The 27,536-nt window shown below is 43.6% G+C and overlaps 1 protein-coding gene across 2 annotated transcripts in view; it reads left to right on the top strand.

Moving 5' to 3' along the window:
* The window catches only part of BOC (BOC cell adhesion associated, oncogene regulated), a 106,754-nt gene that overhangs the window by 53,278 nt on the left and 25,940 nt on the right, over positions 1–27,536 (top strand). For both annotated transcript variants that reach the window (XM_077479681.1, XM_077479682.1), the window contains exons 3-4: positions 5,553–5,822; positions 27,435–27,536. The exon at positions 27,435–27,536 is cut by the window's right edge and continues 45 nt beyond it. In XM_077479681.1, the coding sequence (XP_077335807.1) occupies positions 5,553–5,822; positions 27,435–27,536 (372 nt within the window). The remainder of the gene's footprint in view (positions 1–5,552; positions 5,823–27,434) is intronic.

Raw genomic sequence — 27,536 nt, 5'->3', positions numbered from 1 at the left:
CAACCTCTGGAGGAACCCTGGTTGAGAATCACTACTCTAGAATCTAGAAATCATTGTATTAGGCACCACTACTCCAGTGATCTCCACTAGCTTTCGGGTCAAGTGTCAAGTGGAAGTCCAACCTTGGATAGTGGTCAAAATATAGGTAAAAAGATCAATGGTGTTGGTGGGAACTTATTCGAGAGGCAGAAATGGCCCAATGCTGAAGGAACCCCTAGCAACCTCTGGAGGAACCCTATGGTTCTACGGAACCCTGGTTGAGAATCACTACTCTAGAATCTGGAAATCATTGTATTAGGCACCGCTACTCCAGTGATCTCCACTAGCTTTCGGGTCAAGTGTCAAGTGGAAGTCCAACCTTGGATAGTGGTCAAAATATATCTAAAAAGATCAATGGTGTTGGTGGGAACTTATTCGAGAGGCAGAAATGGCCCAATGCTGAAGGAACCCCTAGCAACCTCTGGAGGAACCCTATGGTTCTACGGAACCCTGGTTGAGAATCACTACTCTAGAATCTAGAAATCATTGTATTAGGCACCACTACTCCAGTGATCTCCACTAGCTTTCGGGTCAAGTGTCAAGTGGAAGTCCAACCTTGGATAGTGGTCAAAATATAGGTAAAAAGATCAATGGTGTTGGTGGGAACTTATTCGAGAGGCAGAAATGGCCCAATGCTGAAGGAAACCCTAGCAACCTCTGGAGGAACCCTAGTTGAGAATCACTACTCTAGAATCTGGAAATCATTGTATTAGGCACCACTACTCCAGTGATCTCCACTAGCTTTTGGGTCAAGTGTCAAGTGGAAGCCCAATCTTGGATAGTGGTCAACACCACAGATGTTCCAGCTGGAGGATTTCCCCTTACCTCACGTTCTGGTGACAACTCTAATATTTTTGGCTCTCAAAACGAAGCACATTGTAATGCAGGAATATATTCCCTAAAACATGTTTGGTGTTCCTGGCTGTACATGAAGGACACAAGTTGGCCTATCAGTTGTCCTGGAAGGTCTCGGTTGTTGATCGCTGGGTGCATTTCTCTGGAGCTAATGACGTCATGGAGGTGGGACAGACACGACAAGGAATAGTCATCATAGAGGACTCTGGAGGATAGAGGACGGCTGTGTTATACATTGCCAGGAACATGTGGAAGACATTGAGGGAAATTGGATGCAGTTATTGGGATGAGCCATTTAATGCTCAAGGCCTCGTCACTCATGTCTGTGTCCCGCAGGCTCCATTTAATGATATCAGGGGGTCATAGGGCCCAGACAGCTGCAATTGGAGCTGCAGCCATAAACTTCACGGGATTACATGTAAAATCTCTTGTCTTAATTGCTCTTTTACATCCAGGGGTTCCCTTATTGGTGAGACGTCATCTTTGTCTTCTTGGATGGAGTCGTGGACGTGAATATTTAGCCATTTACATACACTATATTTCCAAAAGTATTGGGACACCTGTATTTTACATGAAATTTAATGGCATCCCAGTCTTAGTCCGTAGGGTTCAATATTGAGTTGGCCCGCCCTTTGCAGATATAACAGCTTCAACTGTTCTGGGAAGGCCGTCCACAAGGAAAAGGAGTGTGTCTATGGGAATGTTTGACCATTCTTCCAGAAGCGCATTTGTGAGGTCAGCCATTGATGTTGGATGAGAAGGCCTGGATCGCAGTCTCCACTCCAATTCATCCCAAAGGTATTCTATCAGATTGACGTTAGGAGCCAGTCAAGTTCCTCCACCCCAAACTCGCTCATTCATGTCTTTATGAACCTTGCTTTGCGCACTGGTGTGCAGTTATGTTGGAACAGGAAGGGGCCATCCCCAAACTGTTCCCACAAAGTTGGGAGCATGAAATTGTCCAAAATGTCTTGGTATGCTGACACCTAAAGAGTTCTCTTCACTGGAACTAAGGGGCCAAGTCCAACCCCTGAAAAACAACCCCCACACCATAAACCCCCTCCATACACTTGGCACACTGCAGTCAGGCAAGTACCGTTCTCCTGGCAACCGCCAAACCCAGACATGTCCATCAGATTGCCAGACAGAGAAGCGTGATTCATCACTCCAGGGAACACGTATTCATTGGTCTAGAGTCCAGTGAGCTCCTGGGAGTGACCCATTCTTCCACTAATGTTTTTAGAAGCAGTCTGCATGCCTAGGTGTGCGATTTTTTTTTTTTTTTTTTACACCCGTGTCCATGGAGGTGATTGGAACACCTAAATCCAATGATTTGGAGAGGTGTCCCAATACTTTTGGCAATATAGTGTAGTCGACCTCTGTAGAACTTACCTCTAAGGCTCGGTTCACACTGCAGCGATGCGGGAACCCTACGGCTCCACTGCGGGTTCCTGCATCGCATGTCTCCCGGCGGCAGTTCACACTGCCCTATGCGAACTGCTGGGAGTGTCAATTGAAAGTTAATGACACCCCCAAATCAATTCGCACATCGCAGTGCGAACTGCAAATTCGGACAGGAATCAGATCGCATGAGTGTGAACACCCAATGCGATCCGATTCTGCTGCGGTCCAAAAAAAAGGGTCCTGTGCGAGTTTGGTCGGAATGCAACGCAAAATCAGCCATACTATCTGTATGGCTGAAATCGCATCGCACAGAGATCGCATGGAATTTGCACTGCAGTGTGGTGGGAACCCGGCGCTTAAGGTGAGAGGAGTGATGGTGGTTTCCGTTACCCCTCCAACTGTAAATTTTCTGTTTATCTGGCCTTGTCCCCCGCCCCCCCCCACCCTGAGGCCAAAAATCCCAAATCTTGTGCTGATGATGGTTAAAAGGCCCAAGAAGTCTGTATTATAGGATAAATGCTCTATCTTTAGGACGTATCTGGGCTATGAACCAAAGGCTCTGGATGGACAGTTGGATAGATACTTCTATATTTAGGATGTATCCGTTCTATAATCCTAAGGCTCTGGATGGACAGTTGGATAAATGGTTCTTTATTTAGGATGTACCTGGTCTATAAACCAGAGGCTTTAGATGGACAGCTGGATAAATTGTTCTATATTTATGATGTAACTGGTCTATAAACCAGGGGTTCTGAATGGACAGTTGGAAAAATGGATCTATATTTAGGACTGGTTCACACCTATGCATTTTTTAGTGCGTTTTCAGTTTTGCAGAAACACTACAGTCTATTTATCATGCTTTTCTATGGGTCACATCTGTACATTTTATGGAAAGGGCCAGGGACTTTTTCTGATTTTTGGTTCCATAGACTTCAATGGATCAAAAACGTGTTTTGAATAACGCAAAATGCACCTGGAATATGCAAATTGCATAGGTCTATATATGTATCTGGTCTATAAACCAGAGGTTCTGGATGGACAGTTGAATAAACGGTTCTATACTTAGGATGTATCTGGTCTATAAACCAGGGGTTCTGGGTGGACAGTTGGATACATTGCTCTATATGTATGAAGTATCCAGTCTATAAACCAGAGGCTGTGGATGGACAGTTGGATAAATGGTTCTATATTTAGGATGTATCTGGTTTATAAAGCAGAGGTTCTGGATGGCCAGTTGGATAAATGGTTCTATATTTAGGATGTGTCTGGTCTATAAACCAGAGGCTCTGGATGGCCAGTTGGATAAATGGTTCTATATTTAGGATGTGTCTGGTCTATAAACCAAAGGCTCTGGATGGCCAGTTGGATAAATGGTTCTATATTTAGGATGTGTCTGGTTTATAAAGCAGAGGTTCTGGATGGCCAGTTGGATAAATGGTTCTATATTTAGGATGTGTCTGGTCTATAAACCAGAGGCTCTGGATGGCCAGTTGGATAAATGGTTCTATATTTAGGATGTGTCTGGTCTATAAACCAAAGGCTCTGGATGGCCAGTTGGATAAATGGTTCTATATTTAGGATGTGTCTGGTCTATAAACCAAAGGCTCTGGATGGCCAGTTGGATAAATGGTTCTATATTTAGGATGTATCTGGTCTATAAACCAAAGGTTCTGGATGGACAGTTGGATAAATGGTTCTATATTTAGGGTGTATCTGGTCTATAAACCAGAGGCTCTGGATGGACAGTTGGATAAATGGTTCTATATTTAGGGTGTATCTGGTTTATAAAGCAGAGGTTCTGGATGGCCAGTTGGATAAATGGTTCTATATTTAGGATGTATCTGGTCTATAAACCAAAGGTTCTGGATGGACAGTTGGATAAATGGTTCTATATTTAGGGTGTATCTGGTCTATAAACCAGAGGCTCTGGATGGCCAGTTGGATAAATGGTTCTATATTTAGGGTGTATCTGGTCTATAAACCAGAGGCTCTGGATGGACAGTTGGATAAATGGTTCTATATTTAGGGTGTATCTGGTCTATAAACCAGAGGCTCTGGATGGCCAGTTGGATAAATGGTTCTATATTTAGGATGTATCTGGTCTATAAACCAGAGGTTCTGAATGTACAGTTGGATAAACGGTTCTATATTTAGGATGTGTCTGGTCTATAAACCAGAGGTTCTGGATGGACAGTTGGATAAATTGTTCTATATTTAGGATGGATCTGGTCTATAAACCAGAGGTTCTGAATGTACAGTTGGATAAACGGTTCTATATTTAGGATGTGTCTGGTCTATAAACCAGAGGCTCTGGATGGACAGTTGGATAAATTGTTCTATATTTAGGATGTATCCGGTCTATAAACCAGAGGCTCTGGATGGCCAGTTGGATAAATGGTTCTATATTTAGAATGTATCTGGTCTATAGGACAGTTTGAATGTCCCAAAGTATATGTAAAGCCAACCATGAAAATCTCACGTAATTTCAAAACTCATTTACAATAACCTTCAACTTTGTTCAGCCACTTCCTGTAATAGGGTGACAACATTCTCTGCCTCCCTCTCAATTGTGCTCCTGCGTTGTCACCCTGTCATATGGGCTTCCAATGCAGTCTACAAGTGGCCATTCCAGCACACATTACCCAGGCATAGCTCACTGTGGCCACCATCAGCAAACCTGCCCTAAGAAATGCCACGTAGCCATCGATGGAGTACATGTAGATAGAAAGTGGCTGCAAAGAGGCTGCAGGGGGCCAGCAGCTCTGAGATGTAACAAAGAATTGAAATGTTTATGGGCACAGTGCTTTAGCAAACTAAGGATGTCATTTACTAAAACTGGAGGATTGGGAAGGATTTACCAACAAGAACATAAAACATATTTGCTGGTTAAAAGCATAGAAGGGATTGTGCATGCAACAAATACATACAACATATAAAATATATACAAAGTAATAAATCAAATCTATTAAAATTGATACATTGTAACATGTACACTGCTGGGAAAATGTCTTAACTTTAAAATTTGTAGCAGAAAAAAATTGTTACTTTCAGACTGCTGTTCATCATTAAAGTGGTGCTCCAGCCAAAACATATCTTCTTCTATTACTATCTTTTTCTCCTTTGAGGTTTGCCAATGTAGACACAGGCCTCAACCTCAAAAAAATAAAAATAAAGTTTGGCTGGGGTTCCCCTTTAAGAAAAGTGTTGCCCTGTTGTAATGCCCCCTGTTCTGACTCTCTGTGTTCTCTTTACAGCTCGAGCCCCTCAGTTCCTGGTCCAGCCTCTCTCAACGTTCCAGAAGTATGGCGGCTCCGTAACACTCACCTGCGTGGTGGACCCACCTAAGGCAGCGATCTCCTGGAGACTGAATGGAGTGCAGCTGGGAGATGTCCCGGGGGTCCTGGTATCTGGAGGAACCCTGGTCATCGCCAGCCTGAACAATGATACTGCTGGGAGGTATCAGTGCATCGCCCAGACCCCGTCCGGAGCCATGGCGAGCGTTCCAGCTATCGTGGCCTTGGCCAGTAAGTACTTTTTTTTTATTGACGATTGTAAGAAACATGAAGGACTGGTAAATTGCATATCTACTGTAGCTAGATCTTCATTCTTGGTTTTGGATGGAGTGAGAAAGGGTTAGAGCCCCTGTCAGGTTTTTATTGCTAAGTATTGCTGTGATGGTGAGGAGTGACAGATTGGTCAATATGTTTTTTATGGTCATGGTTCCTATGCAGGAGTTAGTTGGCAGCTCTTTTTGCTTAAGACAAGTTTTTTGTTTTACATTTTTCTCCAGTGTTCTCTTCAATTATTGCCAGAATCTAAGCCCTGGTGAAGGGGGAGGTGTGACCCCTGAACGCATGGGCTTTTATTCGAAATCCTTCTCATGTGCAAAAAAGAGATACTGGACCCACATTAGGTCTGTGGAGCTCTCCCTTTTATACTCTCCTAGACCCCACCAGGGGCTGCCATTAACCATTGGGTTCCAAACCTTATCTTGCCAACCATTGGGTCTTTTCATGTGCAGTAAAGACTTACTGGTCTTACATTAGATACATGGAGCTCCCATCCCTTTTATACACTCCTAGACTATGCTGAGGGCCCCCGGTTGACAGAGATCTGCCATTAAATGTTGGATTCTAAACCTTATCTTGCCCACTATTGGGTCCAATGCTCTACCAACATGTCCTTTGTTGGGTGCCCTTTACTTGGTATCTGGGCAGCACACAGGGAGCATCAGAAATGCTTCCAGAATCAAAGCCCAGAACATATTGGCTTTATCTTTTGACTTCTTCTCATGTGCAATAAAGACTTGGTGGACCTATATTACGTCTGTGGAGCTCTCATCTATTTTATACTCTATTAGACTATAGACCAGGTGCCCCAGGTTTAGGGAAAACTGCCATTAAATGTTGGATTACAAACTTGCCATATGGGCAGCTCACAGGGAGTATCAGAAATGCTTCCAGAAGGGAGAGTTGCAACCCCCAGAACGCGTTGGCTTTATCTTTAGACTTCTTCTCATGTGCAATAAAGACTTACAGGTTTGTGGATCTCTCATTCCTTTTATATTGTACTAAACTATACACCAGTGGCCCCAGGTTGAGAGATAGCTGCCATTAAATATTGGATTCCAAACCTTATCTTGCCAACCATTAGGTCCAATGTTCTACCAACACACCCTTTGTTGGGCTTCCTTTTCTTGATATCTTGGCAGCTCACAGGGCGTATGCTCCCAGAATCTAAGCCCTGATGAAGGGAAGTTGTGACCCCCTAGAAGATGTTACCTTTATCTTTTGACTTCTTCTCATGTGGAATAAAGACTTACAGGACTTTGATTAGGTCTGTGGAGCTCTCATCTCTTATACACTACTAGACTATATACCAGGGGCCCCAGGTTGAAAAAACTGCCATTATACATTGGATTCCAAACTTTATCTTGCCAACCATTGGGTCTTCTCATGTGCAGTAGAGACTTACTGGACTTACATTAGATACATGGATGATGGACCTCCCTTCCATTTTATACTCTACTAGACTACTCTGGGGTCCTCGGTTGACTGGGACAGCTGCCATTAAATGTTGGATTCCAATCCTTATCTTGCCCACCATTGGGTCCAATGCTCTACCAACATGTCCTTTGTTGGGTGCCCTTTTCTTGGTATCTGGGCAGCACACAGGGAGCATCAGCAATGCTTCCAGAATCGAAGCCCAGAACACGTTGGCTTTATCTTTTGACTTCTTCTCATGTGCAATAAAGTCTTAGTGGACTTATATTAGGTCTATGGAGCTCTCATCTATTTTGTACTCTACTAGACTATACACCAGGGGCCCCAGGTTTTTGAAATAGCTGCCATTAAATGTTGGATTGCAAACCTTATCTTGCCAACCATTGGGCCCAACGCTCCACCAGCACCCCCCTTGTTGGGTGCCCCTTTCCTGGCACCAGCAATGGCCTTCTTTAAACCATTAATCTAACCAGTTGAAAAATCACTTCTACGTCATTGTGTGTTGTAAATCTTCGCAAGGCCACTTAGTTTTAGTGGATAGGCAATTTCTGTTGACTTTTATGGCTGGGTTGTATCAATGTGTTGTAAAACTGCAACCAGTGTTAATGAAATGTACTTTGTGCGTTGTTTTGGCCGTTCATTAAGAATGGCACGCCAGCGAACGCATACGCTAGCTGCCGCAAGCATGTGTGCTACAGCGCGATGCAACATTTTATGTGTTGTGGTATACACCGTGTTGCTGGAAATGCTACAGTTCCAGGTATTTTTCACAGTTCATTCAAAATGAACAGGTTCCCCGACTTAATGCGACACATCGCACACAAAAAAAATGCATTAACGCGCACACACACAGGTCCTTTAATCTGTGTAGTAATGGAAACTAGGGCTCCATGCGTTTTAGCACATTGTAACGCAACAGCGTAAATGAGCCCCAAAATGTTTTTAGTATAATTCTGTTTTAATCTCCACAATAGATCAGAAAGTCATTGCGGAGATTTATGAAACCCATTATCAGGCCAAGGGGGTCACCGGGGATGGGGGTGGGCGGGGGGGGGGGGGGGTTGACGTCAGCGGTGACCCAGGAATGTGGTTTAATGGGTTGGAGTGCAGCTGCCGGACCCTCGCCGGCCCTCTGTGTGCAACAACAATACTTAACACAGGTGAGCATACCATACAGTCCCCCCCCCATGGGACGGAAGGGGATAGGTAGCCCCCCTACTGTCATTAATCCCTGAGAGTTTTGGGACTGGGCCAGGGCAGGAGAGAGGGATAGAGTTTCTGAAAACACATTCCTGAACAGAATGGGACCAGTGTTGTGCTTGTGAATTGATAAATGAGCATGCAGGGGGAGAGTGGGGGGAGGGTAAGAGTAATGAGAGATATGATTGCTCTGCCATGGCATCCAATTCCCGCTAACTCCTTCACTGCCAGCCTACGCCAAGACCGACATGCACCCCCCCATCATATTTACATCAATATATATATATATATATATATATATATATATATATATTTATATGTATATATATATATTGATACATTTATTTACTAAGTTATCCACATGTACCAGAGGAGCTTACACTCTAATGTCCTCATCAATCGCACACTATTTTGCATTTCTATAGCTCTGACATATACTGCAGTGCTGTACAGAAAACACTGAGCCAGTCACATCAGTCTCTTCACCAAAGGAGCTTACACTCTAATGCCCCCCCCCCCCCCCCACTAACAGTCACACACTGTTATGTATTTTTATGGCTCTGACATATACCACAGTGCTGTACAAAGAACACTGAGCCGGTCACATCAGCCTCTGCACCAGAGGAGCTTACACTCTTATGCCCCCCTCCCCCCGCAGTCACACACACTATTATTATTATTATCATACAATTCTATAGCTCTGACATATACAGCAGCACTGTACAGAGAACACTGGGTCAATCACATCAGTATCTTCACCAGAGGAGCTTACACTCTAATGCCCCCCCCCCCCCCCCGCAGTCACACACTATTATTATTATTACTTTTATTATTATTATTATTATTATCATTATTATTATTATTACTTTATTATTACTTTTTTATTATTATTATAATTATTGTTATTATACATTTATATAGCTCTGATATATACTGCAGTGCTGTATAACACTCAACGAGTCATATCAATCTCTGCACTGGAGGAGCTTACACTCTAATGTCTCCCCCCCCCACCCCCACAGTCACGCACTATTATTATTATTCATTTATATAGCTCTGACATATACCGCAGTGCCTTTACAGAGAACACTGAGCCGGTCACATACATTTCTGTATCAAAGGAGCTTACACTCTAATGCCCCTTCACAGTCACACACTATTATTATTATTATACATGTATGTAGCTGTGACATATATCGGAGCGCTGTACTGAGAACACTGATCCAGTCACATCAGTCTCTATACCAGAGGAGCTTACACTCTAATGCCCCCCCCCCCCTACAGTCACACACTAATATTATTATACATTTCTATAGCTCTGACATATACTGCAGTGCTGTACAGACAACACTGAGCCAGCCACCCCAGTATCTGCACCAGAAGAGCTTACACTCTAATGTCCCCCACAGTATTTCTATATAGCTCTGACCTATTATAAAGAGAACCTGTCTTTGCTCTGTGTCCCATCATGTAGACCTGTAATACAATCTTACTTTGACAACCCTCATGCCCATGTGGTTCTCTTAAAGAAACAGCCGCCCAATCATAATGGCGAAAATATGGCCCACGAAAGCGCCCTCCACCGCCGCAGCCTCTCTGGCATTGTCTGCCTCCTCTCCCAGGTCACCCCGATAATGACTTGCACGCTCTGTTTTTCTTTGCTCTGCGCCTGCCAGTGAGGCCTGACACACAAGAACCTGAGTCTGAGGACAACACAAAGGGCCATTCTTCCCCCATCAGCGAGGGGCCCTTCAGCCTGCACACCTATCAGGTTTTCAGGGGCCCATCCCCAGAGCCCCTTAATTGAGATGAATTTTCTTAAGGTAGAGTCCAATGTAAATAGGAGATTTCTCGGTTATGTTGGCGTTCCTCCCGCTGGGCAGGTTGTCTTTGACGGCTGGAATGTGGCCCATATTTTAATGCCGGGACCGTGCTGGCCCCGGTCCCTGAGGGGGGCGCTTGTTCTGTCGCTAACGGACGTCTGTTTTCAATAAGTTCTGCAAGAGAAGCCGGGCGGCCGACGAGCATTGGAGGGAACACAGAGGAGCCATTGTTCAGAGGAGCTCAAGGAGCGGAGACAGGTCCTCTTGGCCAACTCTTAGACAAGTGTCTCGGAGGCAAGGTGAGGGCAATTAAAATGAGATTATTCCAACTTCTACGACTGCCCAAAGTTTTTGCTCAGTCTGTATAATGTGGATAAAAAAAGTTTTTTTTTTTTAAATTGTGCATTTGTTTGTTAGCCAATCACGTTGTCTAATCTGATGAAGTTACAAATAATAACTCTTTAATTGTCTTCATACAATGGAAAGATCTCAGACACAGGTCCCGATTCATCAAGCAGGAGTATCAATAAATAGCATTCAAGGCATGCTAAAATGGCATACAACATTGACTGAGAGGCCACGTTAGCATTCCTTAAAGTGTATTTAATATCAAAGTGTTTTTTTATTTTTTTTAATTTTGGAGCCATTTTGATACATTTTGAAAAGTTTTGATACATTTTGAAAAGTTTTGAAACAATTTTGATACATTTCAAAAAGTTTTGAAACAATTTTGTTACATTTCAAAAAGTTTTGATACATTTTGAAAAGTTCTGAAACATTTTGATATCTTTCAAAAAGTTTTCATACATTTTAAAACATTTTGAAAAGTTTTTATATATTTCAAAAAGTTTTGTAAATTTTGATACATTTCGAAATGTTTTGATACATTACAAAAAGTTTTGATATATTTTAAAAAAGCTTTGAAACTATTTTGATACATTTCAAAAAGTTTTGATACATTTTGAAAAGTTCTGAAACATTTTGATATCTTTCAAAAAAGTTTTCATACATTTTGAAACATTTTGAAAAGTTTTGATATGTTTTGAAAAGTTTTGATATATTTTGATATATTTCAAAAAGTTTTGATACATTTCAAAAAGTTTTGATACATTTTAAAAAGTTTTGAAACTATTTTGATACATTTCAAAAAGTTTTGATACATTTTGATACATTTCAAAAAGTTTTGATACATTTTGAAAAGTTTTGATATATTTTGATATATTTCAAAAAGTTTTGAAACATTTCTAAAAGTTTTATACATTTTGATACATTTCTAAAAGTTTTGATACATTTCTAAAAGTTTTGAAACATTTTGAAAGGTTTTGAAACATTTTGAAAGGTTTTGAAACATTTTGATACATTTCAAAAAGTTTTGATACATTTTAAAAAGTTTTGAAACTATTTTGATACATTTCAAAAAGTTTTAATACATTTTGATTCATTTCGAAAAGTTTTGATACATTTTAAAAAGTTTTGAAGCTATTTTGATACATTTCAAAAAGTTTTGATACATTTTGATTCATTTTAGAAAAGTTTTGATACATTTCGAAAGGTTTTGAAACGATTTGATACATTTTTTATACAGGCAAGCTGCAATAGCACTAACGCTCCATTTACACGTAGGCGATTCGGATAATGGACGGACTCTCTGCAATTCTGCCTGCGATTCCAGAATTGTAGCACAACACGGGGCGCGTTTGCAATGATTACTTATTACAATTGTTAAAATTGTGACTTGAGAAGGTTGGCGCTCAAACAGGAGCAGGAGTTTCTTTTTGGGCAACAGTGTCGCGTGTTGCGATTTTTGCCATGGTTGCAGCGGAATGTATCGTGCGACAACTGCGACAAAATCACACCGCGATTGGGGTGCCATTAACAAGTAACAGCACCGCCCCACGTTTTGCCGTGGTTCTGGAATCGTGGGTAGAATCGCTGCGATTCTGATCCGAATCACCTTGATGTGAATGGAGCCTGAGGCTCCGTTCACACCTATGTGATCTGCAGAAACGCACTGCAGTTCATTGAACATTAGTTCCTATGGGTCACACTAGTGTAGCACATAAATGCACGCAAAATCAAACAACTTTCCACATGTTCATGAAACGCATGATGTGCTTGCGGTGCCATTCGTTGGTAATGGGACCTCAACTGTGGCAAGCAAGACGGGCACATTTGTTTGCCCAAAAAAACAAAAATATTGGCTTTTGATACATTGTAAGGCCCCAACTGAACGAAGCTTTTGGACACCTCACACGTGTTGCGCATGTTAGGTCATTTTTATATGCGTTTGCAGAAACGCTAATTTCTTACCTGCGTTTCTGCTACGCCCAAGGCCCTGTTCACACCTGGGTGTATAGGAATCACAGGCAGCAAGACGCAATTCTGCTTGTGTATCCAGAATCGCAGTAAAGCGCTGGACGCATTTGGCTTTTGATGCATTGTAAGGCCCCATTCACAATCGAGCGATGCTACCATGTTGCAGTTTTTTCCCAACTTTTTTTTTAGTGCGTTTTTGGAGCGGCCACATTCATCGGAACAGGCTTCCCTCTGCTCCAAAAAAACGCGCTACAAGAAACTCATGTACCAAATTTTGGATGTGAGCCAAGCGCCCTTTGCTTTGCGCTATTTTGCATGTTTTTCATGCAGCTGCTACCCGCAATTGGGATGCCATTAAAAAAAAAAATAACGGCGCCGCAAGTGCGTTGCTCATTTTAGGGCCGTTTTTTTTTCATGCGTTTGAAGAAACGCGAACAGAAATGCTTGTCTCTTACCCACGTTTCAACTATGCCCAAGTGTGAGCGGGCGGGGGGGGGGGGGGGGGCATTCACACCTGAGCGTATTGCAATTGCAAAGCATAGTTGCGCAAATTTTGTAGAATCACAGCAAAACTGGAGACGTGGATGCGGTGCCATTTATTTAATGGCACCCCAAACGCGGTGCGATTTTGCCACGATTGTCGTGTGATAAAATGCACAAAAATCGCGACAAAAGCACGCAATGCCAAAACTCGCCTGGCTTTAGTGCCCAAATTTGGTACATTAACTTTTATTTGGTGTGGTTTTTTTTGGTTGCAGAAGGAGGCTCATTCATTCGAATAAATTGTGCCGCTCCAAAAGCGCCACAAAATTGTACAAAAAGAAAAAAAAATTGACGCAGCAGCGTTGTCGCTCAGTTGTGAACGGGGACTAACGCCTAAAAAAAAAACGTCACCAGCCCAGATTTCTAAGCTTACATTCTCAGTCATGTAGCGCATGAACGTGCGCAAACGATTTGCCATGTTTATGGTGTCATTTTTTTTACAAACGCACAGAGCGCGAAGTGCGTATTTGCATGCAAGAGAAAAAAAAACACAGTTTGAAGCTCATTGACCCCTATCAAGTGTAGGTCACACCCCCCATTGAGATTCCAATCCGGCGTTGCGCATTTTTCTCACGCTGTTGCGCTTTGCCCGTAGGGCAGCCCATTTATTTTAAAAGTAGTAACTCTCATATATGCACGTGTTTGCGCAATTCCGCACTACCATAGCATGAGCGAGGGCTAAAAAAAAAAAGAGAACATTTGACTTGTAGACGGTTTCTCCTCCATCTCGGGCGCCACGAAGAGTTAACTGCGCTCTGGCTGTGTGTATCGGGTCCGCCCTGCCTTAAAGGATTAATTAAAATTTCCAAATGAGATCTGATTCCCTCGCCCCGGCTCGGATTTTTGGCGCAGGTGTAGAAATTCCTATAACATTAAACACACTTGCCAGCGATTTATAGGGGCTGTTGTATGTAACGCAGGCTGTTCTCGCTGTCAGTAGCCCATCCCCCCCCCCACGCTCCCTTCCCTTTTCCTCGCTCCTCTCTGTCCAGAACCTCTGATTATTGAAAAGTGGGGTTTGTTCTGGGCCTCCCGGCGGTCACAAATTTTATCCGGCAGAGGCCGCTGGGAGGGAGCGTGGGGGGGGGGGATGGGGGGATAATTGCCGTAATCAGGAGGTCTGCCGCAGAAATGGATCATCATTATGAACAGCGATCTTTTATTACCAGTAAAATGCAAACATTTTTCTACAATTAGCCGCCTCTCTGTAATGAGCTCAGCAGCCTCGTTTTTAATTATCCTCCCATTAAAGTCATTTCCTGACGTGGCCGCGCCATTCGCCGCAGAACTGCGCCTTGGCTTGTGTAGGAGTTTCACTGTTCTGGGTTGTTTTTTTTTTGTAAAAGCGTGTTTTCGGGGGGTACATGTTTTGAATTATTGATACCATTTTTTAATTTTTTTTAGGTGGCTTGCATTTTTTTCAACATTTGCTGTTCCATATTTTGTTGACTGTACATTAATGGGCCATCTTGTGACTAGCTATATCCGGCATTGCAGCAGAGGCCTAACTAGACTCTTCAGGACCCCATTGTAGGAAACCAGAAAGACCCCCCTGACATAGTCCTGGCCCTTGTCACTGGTCCTGGCCCTTGCCACTGGTCCTGGCCCTTGCCACTGGTCCTGGGGCCCTTATCACTGGTCCTGGGGCCCTTGTCACTGGTCCTGCCCTTTGTCACTGGTCCTGGGGCCCTTGCCACTGGTCCTGGCCCTTGCCACTGATCTTGGGGCCCTTATCCCTGGTCCTAGGGCCCTTGCCACTGGTCCTGGCAACTGATCCTCAGGCTCTTGCCACTGGTCCTGGCAACTGATCCTCAGGCCCTTGCCACTGGTCCTTGGGCCCTTGCCACTGGTCGTCAGGCCCTTGCCACTGATCCTAGGTCCCTTGCCACTGGTCTTTAGGCCCTTGCCACTGGTCCTAGGTCCCTTGCCACTGGTCTTTTCCATCAGTCCTAGGACCCTTTCCATTGGTCCCCAGGCTCTTCCCTCTGAGCCAGGGGCCATTCTCTTTGAGCCTTGGGCCCTTTACTCGCATCCCAAGCTCCTTTATTACGGTCCTGCAGCGAGACTCTTTCTCGTGTTCTTCCTCCTGCCTTCTTGCCCCCCCCCCCCCGCGGTAGAGGAATGCCAGGGACCCGACCGTAAGTGCGACCTTTGGGACTCTGGTAGTTCCACAACTGGAGTGTAGTCAACTAAACAGCGGTTAAGCTAAAGCCAACTAGCAAAAAGGTACATCCTGGACACCTGTATTAGCCTTTGAGGAATAATGCCCCATCATTGGTATCAGCGGGAGAAATAGTGCCCCATCATTGGTATCAATGGGAGGAATAGTGCCCCATTATTGGTATCAATGGGAGTAATAGTGCCCCATCATTGGTATTAGTGGGAGGAATAGTACCCCATCATTAGTGTCAGCAGGAGGAATAGTGCCCCATCATTGGTATCAGTGGGAGAAATAGTGCCCCATCATTGATATCATTAAAAGGAATAGTGCCCCATCATTGGTATCAATGGGAGGAATTGAGCTATTGGTGTCAGTTGGAAGAATAGTGCCTCATATCAGTGGGAGGAATAGTGCCCCATCATTGGTATCAGTGGGAGGAATAGTACCCCATCATTAGTGTCAGTGGGAGGAATAGTGCCCCATCATTGGTATCAGTGGGAGAAATAGTGCCCCATCATTAATATCATTAAAAGGAATAGTGCCCCATCATTGGTATCAATGGGAGGAATTGAGCTATTGGTGTCAGTTGGAAGAATAGTGCCTCATATCAGTGGGAGAAATAGTACCCCAAGGGACAATTAAAGCAAGCAAAGGGCCGCATCCTGCCCCTGGACCACAGTTTGGAGACTAACTAATCAAGGTGGATATTAAGTAAGGTTGTCAACTCTTAAAGTTCAACATTTCCAGTGTTTTCATGAGGGCACCTGTCTGCCTACAGCGAGGTAGAACTCAGGGAAGCCATAGCGTAAAGATAAAACCTAGTCAAAATGAATAAGGTGCTTTGATGCAACGCATAGCGTGCAATGGGGTCGTAAGACCAAAAGCCGAGCTTTTCCCATGGCTTGGGCGGCTCGTTACGGAGGTTCACTCATCAGTAAAATAGTTTATCCCAATTCCCGGACCACCTGGAGGTGAACTGTACGCAGCCTGAAAACACAATTCGTGTATCAAATGTGCGGAGATTAGATTACCCGCGGGGAGTTGTGTACATTGATTAGGACGCCCTCGCTGAATCGGAGATTGAGGGCCCCTTCCCCGTACAGGCTAGACTCCAATTAGAGAACATCTGGAACCCACTACGGCCAACGGCTGCTCTTCTCCGGCAGTTTACTCCAGGAGAAAAATCTGATAAATTACAGTTAACGGGAAACACACGTTTTGGCCTGGAAAGATTTGCAAATTAATATTTTGTTCTTGAGTAAAAAAAAGTGTGTTGGGGGGGGGGGGGGGGGGGTCTCGTGTAGAATTCCAAAAGTCCACGAGTCTCGTCCACGAGAACCAGGAGACCGGCTGCTTTTCCAATTATAATGTAAAAACAGGAGGAGAGTGCGACTGATCACAGCCCAGCAAGTCTTTAGTGCATGTGATATCATGTGATGCATGTGATATCATGTGCATGTGAGGTCAGCAGGGAATCCAACGCGTTTCACGGTCTGAAATCTCCCTTCATCAGGGTTTCATTTCCTGGAAATCTGTTGAAAATTGGACGAAATTTATACCATTGGGAAATGCATTGGAGTCAATAGAGAAGGCAAAATCAAGGTGGTTTGGGTTTTTCTTTTAAGGATTTAATGGGCTCTAAATTGGGACAGCTTCATACCTATGCAATGCGGCAACATGCGCACGTTCATGTGTTGTGGTGTAATTCATTTTTATTGGCCCCCAACACACCCCCACAACACAGCTACTTTTGAGAATAAGAAAAAGAGGTAGAGCCTTGTTTTTATTTTACTTTGTTCCAGGGCTCCGACACCATTCTTTCAAATGAATAGGCTACCTCAATGCAAACAGGAATGATGGGAATCCCTAATAATGGGCCCAGAAGGTGTACTGACTTAAGAATCAAGGGAAAACCCCCAATAAAAGACAAAGTAGGTGTGCAGACTTGGAAACTGAGCACAGGGATGGCGGGAGCCACTAATATACTCAGCAAATGTGCAGACCTGGGGTCAACAGTGGAGTGATGGGAGCACTTCATAATGGGTACAGCAAGTGTACAGAGCCTGGAACTCAGTACAGGGATGGTGGGAAACGCTCATAATGGGCACACCAGGTGTGCAGACCCGGGAACTCAGCACAAAGCTAGTGGGAGCCCCTCATAACGGACACAGCAGGTGTGCAGAACCAAGAACTCAGACAAGGAATGGTGGGAACCCCTCATAATGGGCACAGCAGGTGGACAGACCTGGGAGCTCAGCACAGGGATGGTGGGAACCCCTCATAATGGGCACAGCAGGTGGACTGACCTGGGAGCGTAGCACAGGGATGGTGAGAACTCTTCATAATGGGCACAGCAGGTGTACAGAACCAGAACCAAGAACTCAGCACAGGAATGCTGGGAACCCTTCATAATGGGCACAGCAGGTGTACAGAACCAGAACCAAGAACTCAGCACAGGGATGGTGGGAACTCCTCATAATGGGCACAGCAGTTGTACAGACCCGGGAACTCAGGACAGGAATAGTGGGAACCCCTCTTTATGGGCACAGCAGGTGTACAGATCCAAGAACTCAGCACAGGGATGGTTGGAACCTCTCATAATGGGCACAGCAGGTGGACAGACCCGGGAACTCAGCACAGAGATGGTGGGAACCCCTCATAACGGGCACATCAGGTGTACAGAACCAAGAACTCAGACAAGGAATGGTGGGAACCCTTCATAATGGGCACAGCAGGTGGACAGAACCAAGAACTCAGCACAGTGATGGTGGGAACCCCTCCTAATGGGCACAGCAGTTGTACAGACCTGGGAACTCAGGACAGGAATAGTGGGAACCCCTCTTTATGGGCACAGCAGGTGTACAGACCCCTGAACTCAGCACAGGGATGGTGAGAAACCCTCATAATGGGCAGAGCAGGTGTGCAGACCTGGGAACTCAGTACAGGAATAGTGGGACCCCCTCTTTATGGGCACAGCAGGTGTACAGACCCAAGAATTCAGCACAGGGATGGTGGGAACCCCTCATAATGGGCACAGCAGGTGTACAGAGCCAAGAACTCAGCACAAGGATAGGGGGAACTCTTCATAATGAGCGCAGCAGGTATGCAGAGATATAACAAATCCAATAGAGTCCCCGAGAGACAGTCAAGGGGGATTAACTTTCTAGCCCACGCTAAACTACGAAATATCAGTTCTGGGTGGACCACCACTTTAAAATACAATTAAAAATCTGACAACATTCTGTCAGCTCTAGAAAATCGAATTTTAGTGGCACAAAGAGGAGCTTAACTCCCTTCCTGAAGGACGCCATTGACTTTTGTCATTCTCAAAATGCGGCCCCGGAGACGCACAAGAGGTCCAGCTAGCCTGGTTTAAACCTTCCTCTCCTTTTTTTTTTTTTTCTCTCTGGAAATTTCTTTTCATCTGTTTGGAGTTTCATCTGGGTTAGTTTTTCCCTTCAGACACTCTTGTTAAGAAAAAAAAAAGAAAAGTTTGGGAGAGAAAAACGAGAACTTGGAAGAGGATTTTTTATTTTTTTTCACTTTCCTCCGCTTGATTGAAGAGTCAGCGGGTGAAAGATCTCACATTCCTGCGCCATGATTAAAGCTGCACTTTTCATTTCCCCAATAGAAAACGGATTTCGTTTTTCTTTTTATTTAGGAAAGTCAGATGATATATTAAAAAAAAAAAAAAAAAATTGGAAATCCGCCTCTAGCCAGAGTAACATACTGTATGTGTAACAATGTATTATAATGCCAATGTTCTGTTAAAAATTAAGGATTTACTGGTCTATTATCAGGGATATGAGCCCAAGAGATCTTCTGTCCCGAAGAGCTAACACTCTTCCCACTGTGGTAATGGGCAATAAAACATGGGGGTAACATGTAAATTCGTCTAGTGCAGAGACTGATGGGACTGTTCTCTGTACAGCACTACAGTACATCGAGGGGGAAAAAGTATTTGACCCCCTGCTGATTTTGTACCTTTGCCCACTGACAAAGAAACGATCAGTCTATCATTTTAATGGTCGGTTTATTTTAACTGGGAGAGACAGAAGAACAGCAAAAATATCCAGAAAAACGCATTTCAAAAAAGTTATGAATTGTTTTGCACTTTAATGCGTGAAATAAGTATTTGATCCCTTCGCAAAACATGACTTGGTACTTGGTGGAGAAACCCTTGTTGGCAATCACAGAGGTCAGGCGTTTCTTGTAGTTGGGCACCAGGTTTGCACACATCTCAGGAGGGATTTTGTCCCACTCCTCTTTGCAGATCCTCTCCAAGTCATTAAGGTTTTGAGACTGACATTTGGTAACTCCAATCTTCAGCTCCCTCCACACATTTTCTATGAGATTAAGGTCTGGAGACTGGCTAGGCCACTCCAGAACCTTAATGTGTTTCTTCTTGAGACACTCCTTTGTTGCCTTGGCCGTATGTTTTGTGTCATTGTCATGCTGGAATGCCCATCCACGACCCATTTTCAATTCCGTGGCTGAGGGAAGGAGGTTCTCACCCAAGATTTGATGGTACACGGCCCCGTCCATCGTCCCTTTGATGTGGTGAAGTTGTCCTGTCCCCTTATCATAAACCCCCCCCCCCCCCCCCCAAAGCATATTGTTTCCACCTCCATGTTTGATGGTGGGGGTGGTGTTCTTGGGGTCATAGGCAGCATTCCTCCTCCTCCAAACACGGTGAGTTGAGTTGATGCCAAAGAGCTCCATTTTGGTCTCATCTGACCACAACACTTTCCCCCAGTTCTCCTTTGAATCATTCAGATGTTCATTAGCAAACTTCAGACGGGCTGTACATGGGCTTTCTTGAGTAGAGGGACCTTGCAGGCACTGCAGGATTTAATTCCTTCACGGCGTAGTGTGTTACCAATTGTTTTCTTGGTGACTATGCTCCCTTCTGCCTTGAGATCATTGACAAGATTCTCCCATGTAGTTCTTGGCTGATTCCTCACCGTTCTCATGATTATTGAAACTCCACGAGGTGAGATAGAGCTCCAGACTGAGGAAGAATGACAGTTATTTTGTGTTTCTTCCATTTGCGAATAATCGCACCAACTGTTGTCACTTTCTCACCAAGCTGCTTGGCGATGGTCTTGTAGCCCATTCCAGCCTTGTGTAGGTCTACAATCTTGTCCCCGACATCCTTGGACAGCTTTTTGGTCTTGGCCATGGTGGAGAGATTGGAATCTGATTGATCGCTTCTGTGGACAGGTGACTTTTATACAGGTAACAAGCTGACATTAGGAGCACTCCCTTTAAGAGAGTGCTCCTAATCTCTGCTCGTTACCTGTATAGAAATCTTGCTGATTGATTGGGGATCAAATACTTATTTCACTCATTAAAATGCAAATCAATTTATAGCTTTTTTTAAAAGCTTTTTTCTGGATATTTTTGTTGTTATTCTGTCTCTCACTGTTAAAATAAACCGACCATTAAAATTATAGACTGATCTGTCAGTGGGGCAAACGTACAAAATCAGCAGGGGGTCAAATACTTTTTTCGCTCACTGTATGTCAGAGCTATATAAATTATTAAATAATAATAATAATGCTGTGTCTCTCTTCCCCTTTCTGTTTCTTGTTGCTGTCGATAAAGTTTTGCTATCCTGGTAAAGCTTTTTCGTCTCAGCCCATTTTTTTTTCCCCTTCTCCGCGTTGTTGTAAAGCGTTGGGTTTGGGTGACCGCGGCTTGCCGCCATCCAGAAATAACACCACATCACAGCACAGAGAGTAGACAGTCGGCAGCTGAACTTTGTATAATAACCACACAGAATCGGCTTAAGTAGCAAAAACTTCCTTGCTCTCCGCTCAGTTCCTACCATGGTGACAGACGGGGCGCTTTAGATAGACGCCTTTCCGATATGCCGCGTCACCATCCAGTCAACAGCTGGAGAAGAACGTTGGGACTTGTAGCATAACGCCGCCATGTAGAGCTGAAAGTGGAACCTTTGTCATTTTTTTTTTTTAGCTTCGAATAAAGTGGGAAAGCAGTAGACCCTCATTCAGCTGTTTATTGCTGTCTGTGGCCCCTGCTTAGTAGATGTTCCACCCACTTCCTGTCCTGGTGAAACATCAGGAGGTGACAACAAATTTCCCCTGAGTGAAAGAAAGTCCCACCTCTGTCAGTTGTCACCAGGAACCTGAGATTTGGTCACCTTGGAGTTTACATTAAAATACCCTTTACCTATCACTTACTTTACTGTCTCCTGGGGCTCAAGGGCCACACAATAATAACCAAAGGGCCATAGGTTGGGCACTAGGGTTCTAGAGGAATAGTTGAGAGAAAAGACTTTGGTTCCTTCATGAGATAAGTGGTTTTGACTATATCTATGCATGGCCAAATCACTGTTTCCCACCTTTTTCTTGGAGTGCTTGGTCAAATTGGTCAAATGCCCTTCTGTGGTGGCACCACATGGCTGTAATATCCTTGGAAGCCTATGATTGGCCCCATGAACAATTTGACCAAGATTGCATTCACCAATGTCTTGTAATTACCTCTAACTCCTACAAATTGTACACAGCTCTGTCGTTTGTTACACGAACACCATCCCTGGAAAAAAGAAAATAATAAAAATTACTACGGGAACAATTGAGAAGGTAGACTTTGGTTCCACCAAGAGATAAGACAATTCGGCCATGTCAATGCACAGGAAATCACCTTTTTTCACCTCCTCGTTTAGCTCAAATGAAATGTTTGGTCAGAATGGTCAAGTGCCCATCTGTGGTGGCACTATGTGGCTGCAATGCCATTAAAAACCTTAGATTTGCTCTGTGACCGACTTTATGGAAATGATGGCTCTTGTAAGAGGCATTTACTCTAGTAAATACCTCTAAGCCCTTGTACACACGGTCGGACATTCCGACGGAAAATGTCCGATCGGACCGTGTTGTCTGATAATCCGACCATGTGTGGGCTCCATCGGACTGTTTCCGTCGGAATATCTGACGGACCAAGTTTTCCAGCTTGGCTATCAAACTTTCCGACAACATGATCCGATCGGACCTTGTCCGATCATGTGTAGAGAATTCCGATCGGACAATGTGCCACGCATGCTCAGATTAAATTCCTACACCAAAGCTATTGGCTACTAGCCTGAACGTAGTCCCGTCGTAACGAAATAACGTCATCACGTTCTGAACGATCGGATTTTCCGACAACTTTGTCCGACCGTGTGTATGCAACACTTTCGGACAAAATCCGTCGGACAAAATCCTACGGATTAAATCCGACGGATTTGGTTGTCGGAATGTCCGACCGTGTGTACAAGGGCTAAGGGTTACAAATTGTATACAGCCAGCTCTCATTTGTTCCATGGACACAGCCCCCCCCCCCCCCCCCTTGAAAAAAAGGGGGAGGAGAAGAATAATGACTAGGGGAACAGTTGAGAAGATAGACTTTGGTTCCACCATGAGATGAGAGATTTCGGCCATGCATGGCCAATCAACTTTTTCCACCTTCTCCCTCTGAGTATTCGGTCAAATTGGTTGAACGCCCCACTGTGGTGGCATTATGTGGCTGCAATGCCCAAGCCTACGATTTGCCTCATGATAGACGTCATGGAAAAAATTGCAATCACCAATGTTTTGGAATTACCTCTAACTCTTTCAAATTGTACATGGCTCTGTCATCTTTTCCATGAACACCATCCACAAAAAAAAAGAATAATGACTAGGCGAACGGTATGAGAAGTTTCAGCCATGTCTATGCACAAGCAATCACCTGTTCCAACCTCCTCCCTCTGCCCACATGGAGTGTTTGGTCATACGGGTCAAATGCCTCTCTGTGGTGGCACCACGTAGCTGCAATGCCCATGGAAGCCTAGGTGATCGGTTGGGAGGATAGATTTTTGTTCCTCCATGAGATAAGAGGTTTAGGCCATGTCTATGAATGGCCAATCACCTTTTTCGAACCATCTCCCTTGGAGTATTTGGTCAAATTGGTCAAACACTCAACTGTGGTAGCACCAGGTGACTGCAATGCCCTTGGAAGCCTACGATTTGGGTAGTGACCCACTATACGGAAATTATGACCATTTCCAATGTCTTGTAGATACCTGTAACTCCTACAAATTTTACACGACTCTGTAATTTGTTTCATGAACACCACCCCCAAAAAAGAAAATAACAATAATAATAATTCAGTGAACAGTAGTGAGTATAGACTTTGGTTCCTCCATTAGATGAGAGGTTTCAGCCAATCACCTTTTTTCCACTATCTCCTTCTGAGTATTTGGTCAAATTGGCCAAAGTCTATCCTCTCAACTGTTCCTCTAATCATTATTTTCTCTTTTTTGGGGGGGGGGGTGGGTTGTTCGTGGAACAAATGACAGAGCCATGTAGGTGGTGGCACCTACATGACTCCGTAATTTTTTTCCACGAACACCCCCCCCCCCCCCAGCAAATAAAAAAGAAGAAAACAATGATTAGAGGACCAGTTGAGAGGATAGACTTTGGTTCCTCCACGAGCTAAGAGGTTTCGGCCATGTCTATGAATGGCCAATCACCTTTTTCGACCATCTCCCTTGGAGTATTTGCTCAAATTGGTCAAACACTCAACTGTGGTAGCACCAGGTGACTGCAATGCCCTTGGAGGCCTACGATTTGGGCCATGACCCACTTTACGGAAATTATGACAATTGCCAATGTCTTGTAGATATCTGCAACTCTTACAAATTTTGCACGACTCTGTCATTTGTTTCATGAACACCACCCCAAAAAAAGAAAATAACAATAATAATAATTCAGTGAACAGTCGGGAGTATAGACTTTGGTTCCTCCATTAGATGAGAGGTTTCAGCCAATCACCCTTTTTCCACTCCTTCTGAGTATTTGGTCAAATTGGCCAAAGTCTATCCTCTCAACTGTTCCTCTAATCATTATTTTCTTTTTTTGGGGGGGGGGAGGTGGGTTGTTCGTGGAACAAATGACAGAGCCATGTAGGTGGTGGCACCTACATGACTCCGTAATTTTTTACCACGAACACCCCCCCTGCAAATAAAAAAGAAGAAAACAATGTTTAGAGGACCAGTTGAGAGGATAGACTTTGGTTCCTCCACGAGCTAAGAGGTTTCGGCCATGTCAATGCATGACCAATCACCTTTTTCAACCTCTTTGCTTTGCTCAAGTAGAACGTTCGGTCAGGTTGGCCAAATGCCTATTTAAGACTGCAGTCACCTTCGGAAGCCTACGTTTTGCCCTAAGACCGAATTCACGGAAAATTACGCCAATCGCCAAGGTCTTTGTAATTAACTCTAACTCTTACAAATTGTACACGGCTCTGTCATTTGTTCCATGAACACCGCCCCACCCCCCCCCTCCCCCCCAAAAAGAAAGAATAATAATGACTTAATAAGTCTAATTTTGTTTCCACCAAATGATTTGTCCCAATTGGCGGTCTTCTGTGCCAGGAGTCTGCCATAAATTGGCTGCAGCTTACGTTAAATTAAATAAATAACACCGAATGACTTATGACAGGGAGGGCATTCATTTAATCTTCGCTTCTCCAAAAGAGCTTTTGATTTTTTATTTTTTTTTGGGGGCAGATTTAATTAGAAGCAGAAAGCGGTATTACATCGCTCAGGTCATGGCGTACTGTGCGTCTGGAGCTGCGATTCCACCAGGGAACGCCGCCCGGACAGCTTGCCAGGAACTGCTCTGAAGCAGATCTCTCTCTCTCTCTCCTTCTCCGGCCTTGGCCCAGGGCCTCTCTGAAAGTTCTCAATCCAGAAGAGGAGGAATGGGCCGCCAGTTGACGGGGAGGAGGAGGAGGAGGGCTGTGACGGGAAAAGGGGGAGACTGTGATTTCGGGTCTGCAGCCAGTAATGACAGAAAAAAAACGGAGTGTGAGATGGATTGAGGCCTCCAGAGGGGCTGTGGGGCAAGCACAGACCTTTGATTGATGGGGGCTGCCTTGGAATGTGAGCTGGGCGAGCTTGCAGGAAAAACAAGCTCCTAATGGATTTCTCAAACGTACCAGCATGGAGGCAGGGCCAGGTGTCAAATCACAAAACCAGATCTATCCTAACTTGATTTTTCCATTCTAGCGTATAAAGGGGGGGGGGGGGGGGCCTTCCTTGCCCCTATTGGAGAGAGTTAACCGCTTCTTGGCCATAACTTCCAAAAAAAAAAAAAAAAACTTCTCCAGTTTTTAGGTTGCTTTAAAGTGCTGGCCTCCTACTTTCCGGGAGGCTTTTTGGTCAACTCAGAAATGGCGAGGAGACACAAGAACACAGGGTTGGCGAATGTACAAAAAATTTACAGACCGTCTGAAGAAAGCTGTCCAAAAAATACAAGTCTCTGTTGAAAATAAAATAAAAAGTTTGTTTGTGATATAAAAAAAAATAAAAAAAATTCCGGTTGCTCGGCACGCTTGGGGCTCTTATCCTTTTTTGATTTTTCGAAGTAAAAAAAAACGTTGATTTACCACCAAGCTTGGGGCTCTTATCTTTTTTGATTATTTCGAGTAAAATATTCTGGTTGGCCAACGTGCTATTTTTTGATTATTCTAAGGAAAATATTTCGATTGACCACTAAAACTTGGGACTCATCTGTTTTTGATTGTTCCAGTTAAAGGTATTCTGATTGGCCAACATGCTTTGGGCTCTCTTCTTTTTAGATTGATCCAATTGGAGATATTCTGATTGGCCGCCATGCTTGGGGGCTCTTATCTTTTTTTGATTGTTCAAACTCAAAATATTCTGATTGGCCACCATGATTTGGGTCTGTATTTAGTTATTGTGCCATTTGAAAATATTCTGATTGGCTACTATGCTTTGGCTTTCCTTATTGTTTAATTACATTTTTTTTTTTTTTTTTTTACTTTTTCAATTTAAAAATATACTGATTGGCCACAATGCTAGAGGATTTGATCTTTTCTTTGATTCGTTCCAATTAAAAATATTCTGATTGGTCACCACACCTAGGGCTATTATCTTTTTTTTAAATATTCCACTTAAAACTATTCTGATTGGCTATTATGCTTTGGTCTCTTACTTTTTTTTTTTTACTTTTTCAACAAGAAATATTCTGATCGGCTACCAATCTATACCAATACCAATCATCTTTTTTGATTATTGCCATTAAAAATATTCTGATTGGCCACCACACCTAGGATTTTTTTTTAATTATTCCAGTTAGAGTTTTCTGATTGGCCCCCACACCTAGGACTGTTTTTTTTTTTTTTTTAATTATTCCAGTTAGAATTTTCTGATTGGCCCCCACACCTAGGGCTGCTTTTTTTTATTCCAGTTAGAATTTTCTGATTGGCCACCACACCTAGGACTGTATTTTTTATTATTGCAGTTAGAGTTTTCTGATTGGCCACCACACCTAGGACTGCTTTTTTTTATTCCAGTTAGAATTTTTCTGATTGGCCACCACACCTAGGGCTGTTTTTTTATTATTCCATTTTGAATTTTCTGATTGGTCACCACACCTAGGACTTTTTTTTTTATTATTCCAGTTAGAATTTTCTGATTGGCCACCACACCTAGGGCTGTTTTTTATTATTTCAGTTAGAATTTTCTGATTGGCCACCACACCTAGGGCTGTTTTTTATTATTTCAGTTAGAATTTTCCGATTGGCCACCTCACCTAGGGCTGTTTTTTCTTTATTCCAGTTAGAATTTTCTGATTGGCCACCACACCTTGGGCTGTTTTTTTATGATTAAAGTTAGAATTTTCTGATTGGCCACCACACCTAGGACTGTTTTTTTTTTTTTTTTATTCCAGTTAGAATTTTCTGATTGGCCACCACACCTAGGGCTGTTTTTTTTTTATTCAAGTTAGAATTTTCTGATTGGCCACCACACCCAGGACTGTTTTTTTTAGTATTCCAGTTAGAATCTTCTGATTGGCCACCACACCTAGGGCTGTTTTTAATTTTATTTTTATTATTCCAGTTAGAATCTTCTGATTGGCCACCACACTTTGGGATTTTATCTTTTATTAATTATTCCACTAAAAAATATAATAATTTACCACCATGCTTTTGGGGCGCTTATCTTTTTTTTTTTTTTTGATTGTCCCGATCACCTACTAGTTTTGCATATTAAACATGTTCATTTTCTGCTCCCTACAGATCTGCAAGACTTCAAATCAGACACGCAGCACGTGATCGAGGTGGACGAGGGGAACACGGCGGTCATAGCCTGCAACCTGCCCGAGAGTCACCCCAAAGCTC

Source organism: Lithobates pipiens, unplaced genomic scaffold (assembly GCF_037356315.1).
Source record: "Lithobates pipiens isolate NorthernLeopardFrog02 unplaced genomic scaffold, aLitPip1_a1.2 Scaffold_16, whole genome shotgun sequence".
Lineage (NCBI taxonomy): Eukaryota > Metazoa > Chordata > Amphibia > Anura > Ranidae > Lithobates > Lithobates pipiens.
The sequence above is the reverse complement of the archived record's forward strand: the minus strand, read 5'-3'. Positions and strand labels throughout refer to the sequence as shown.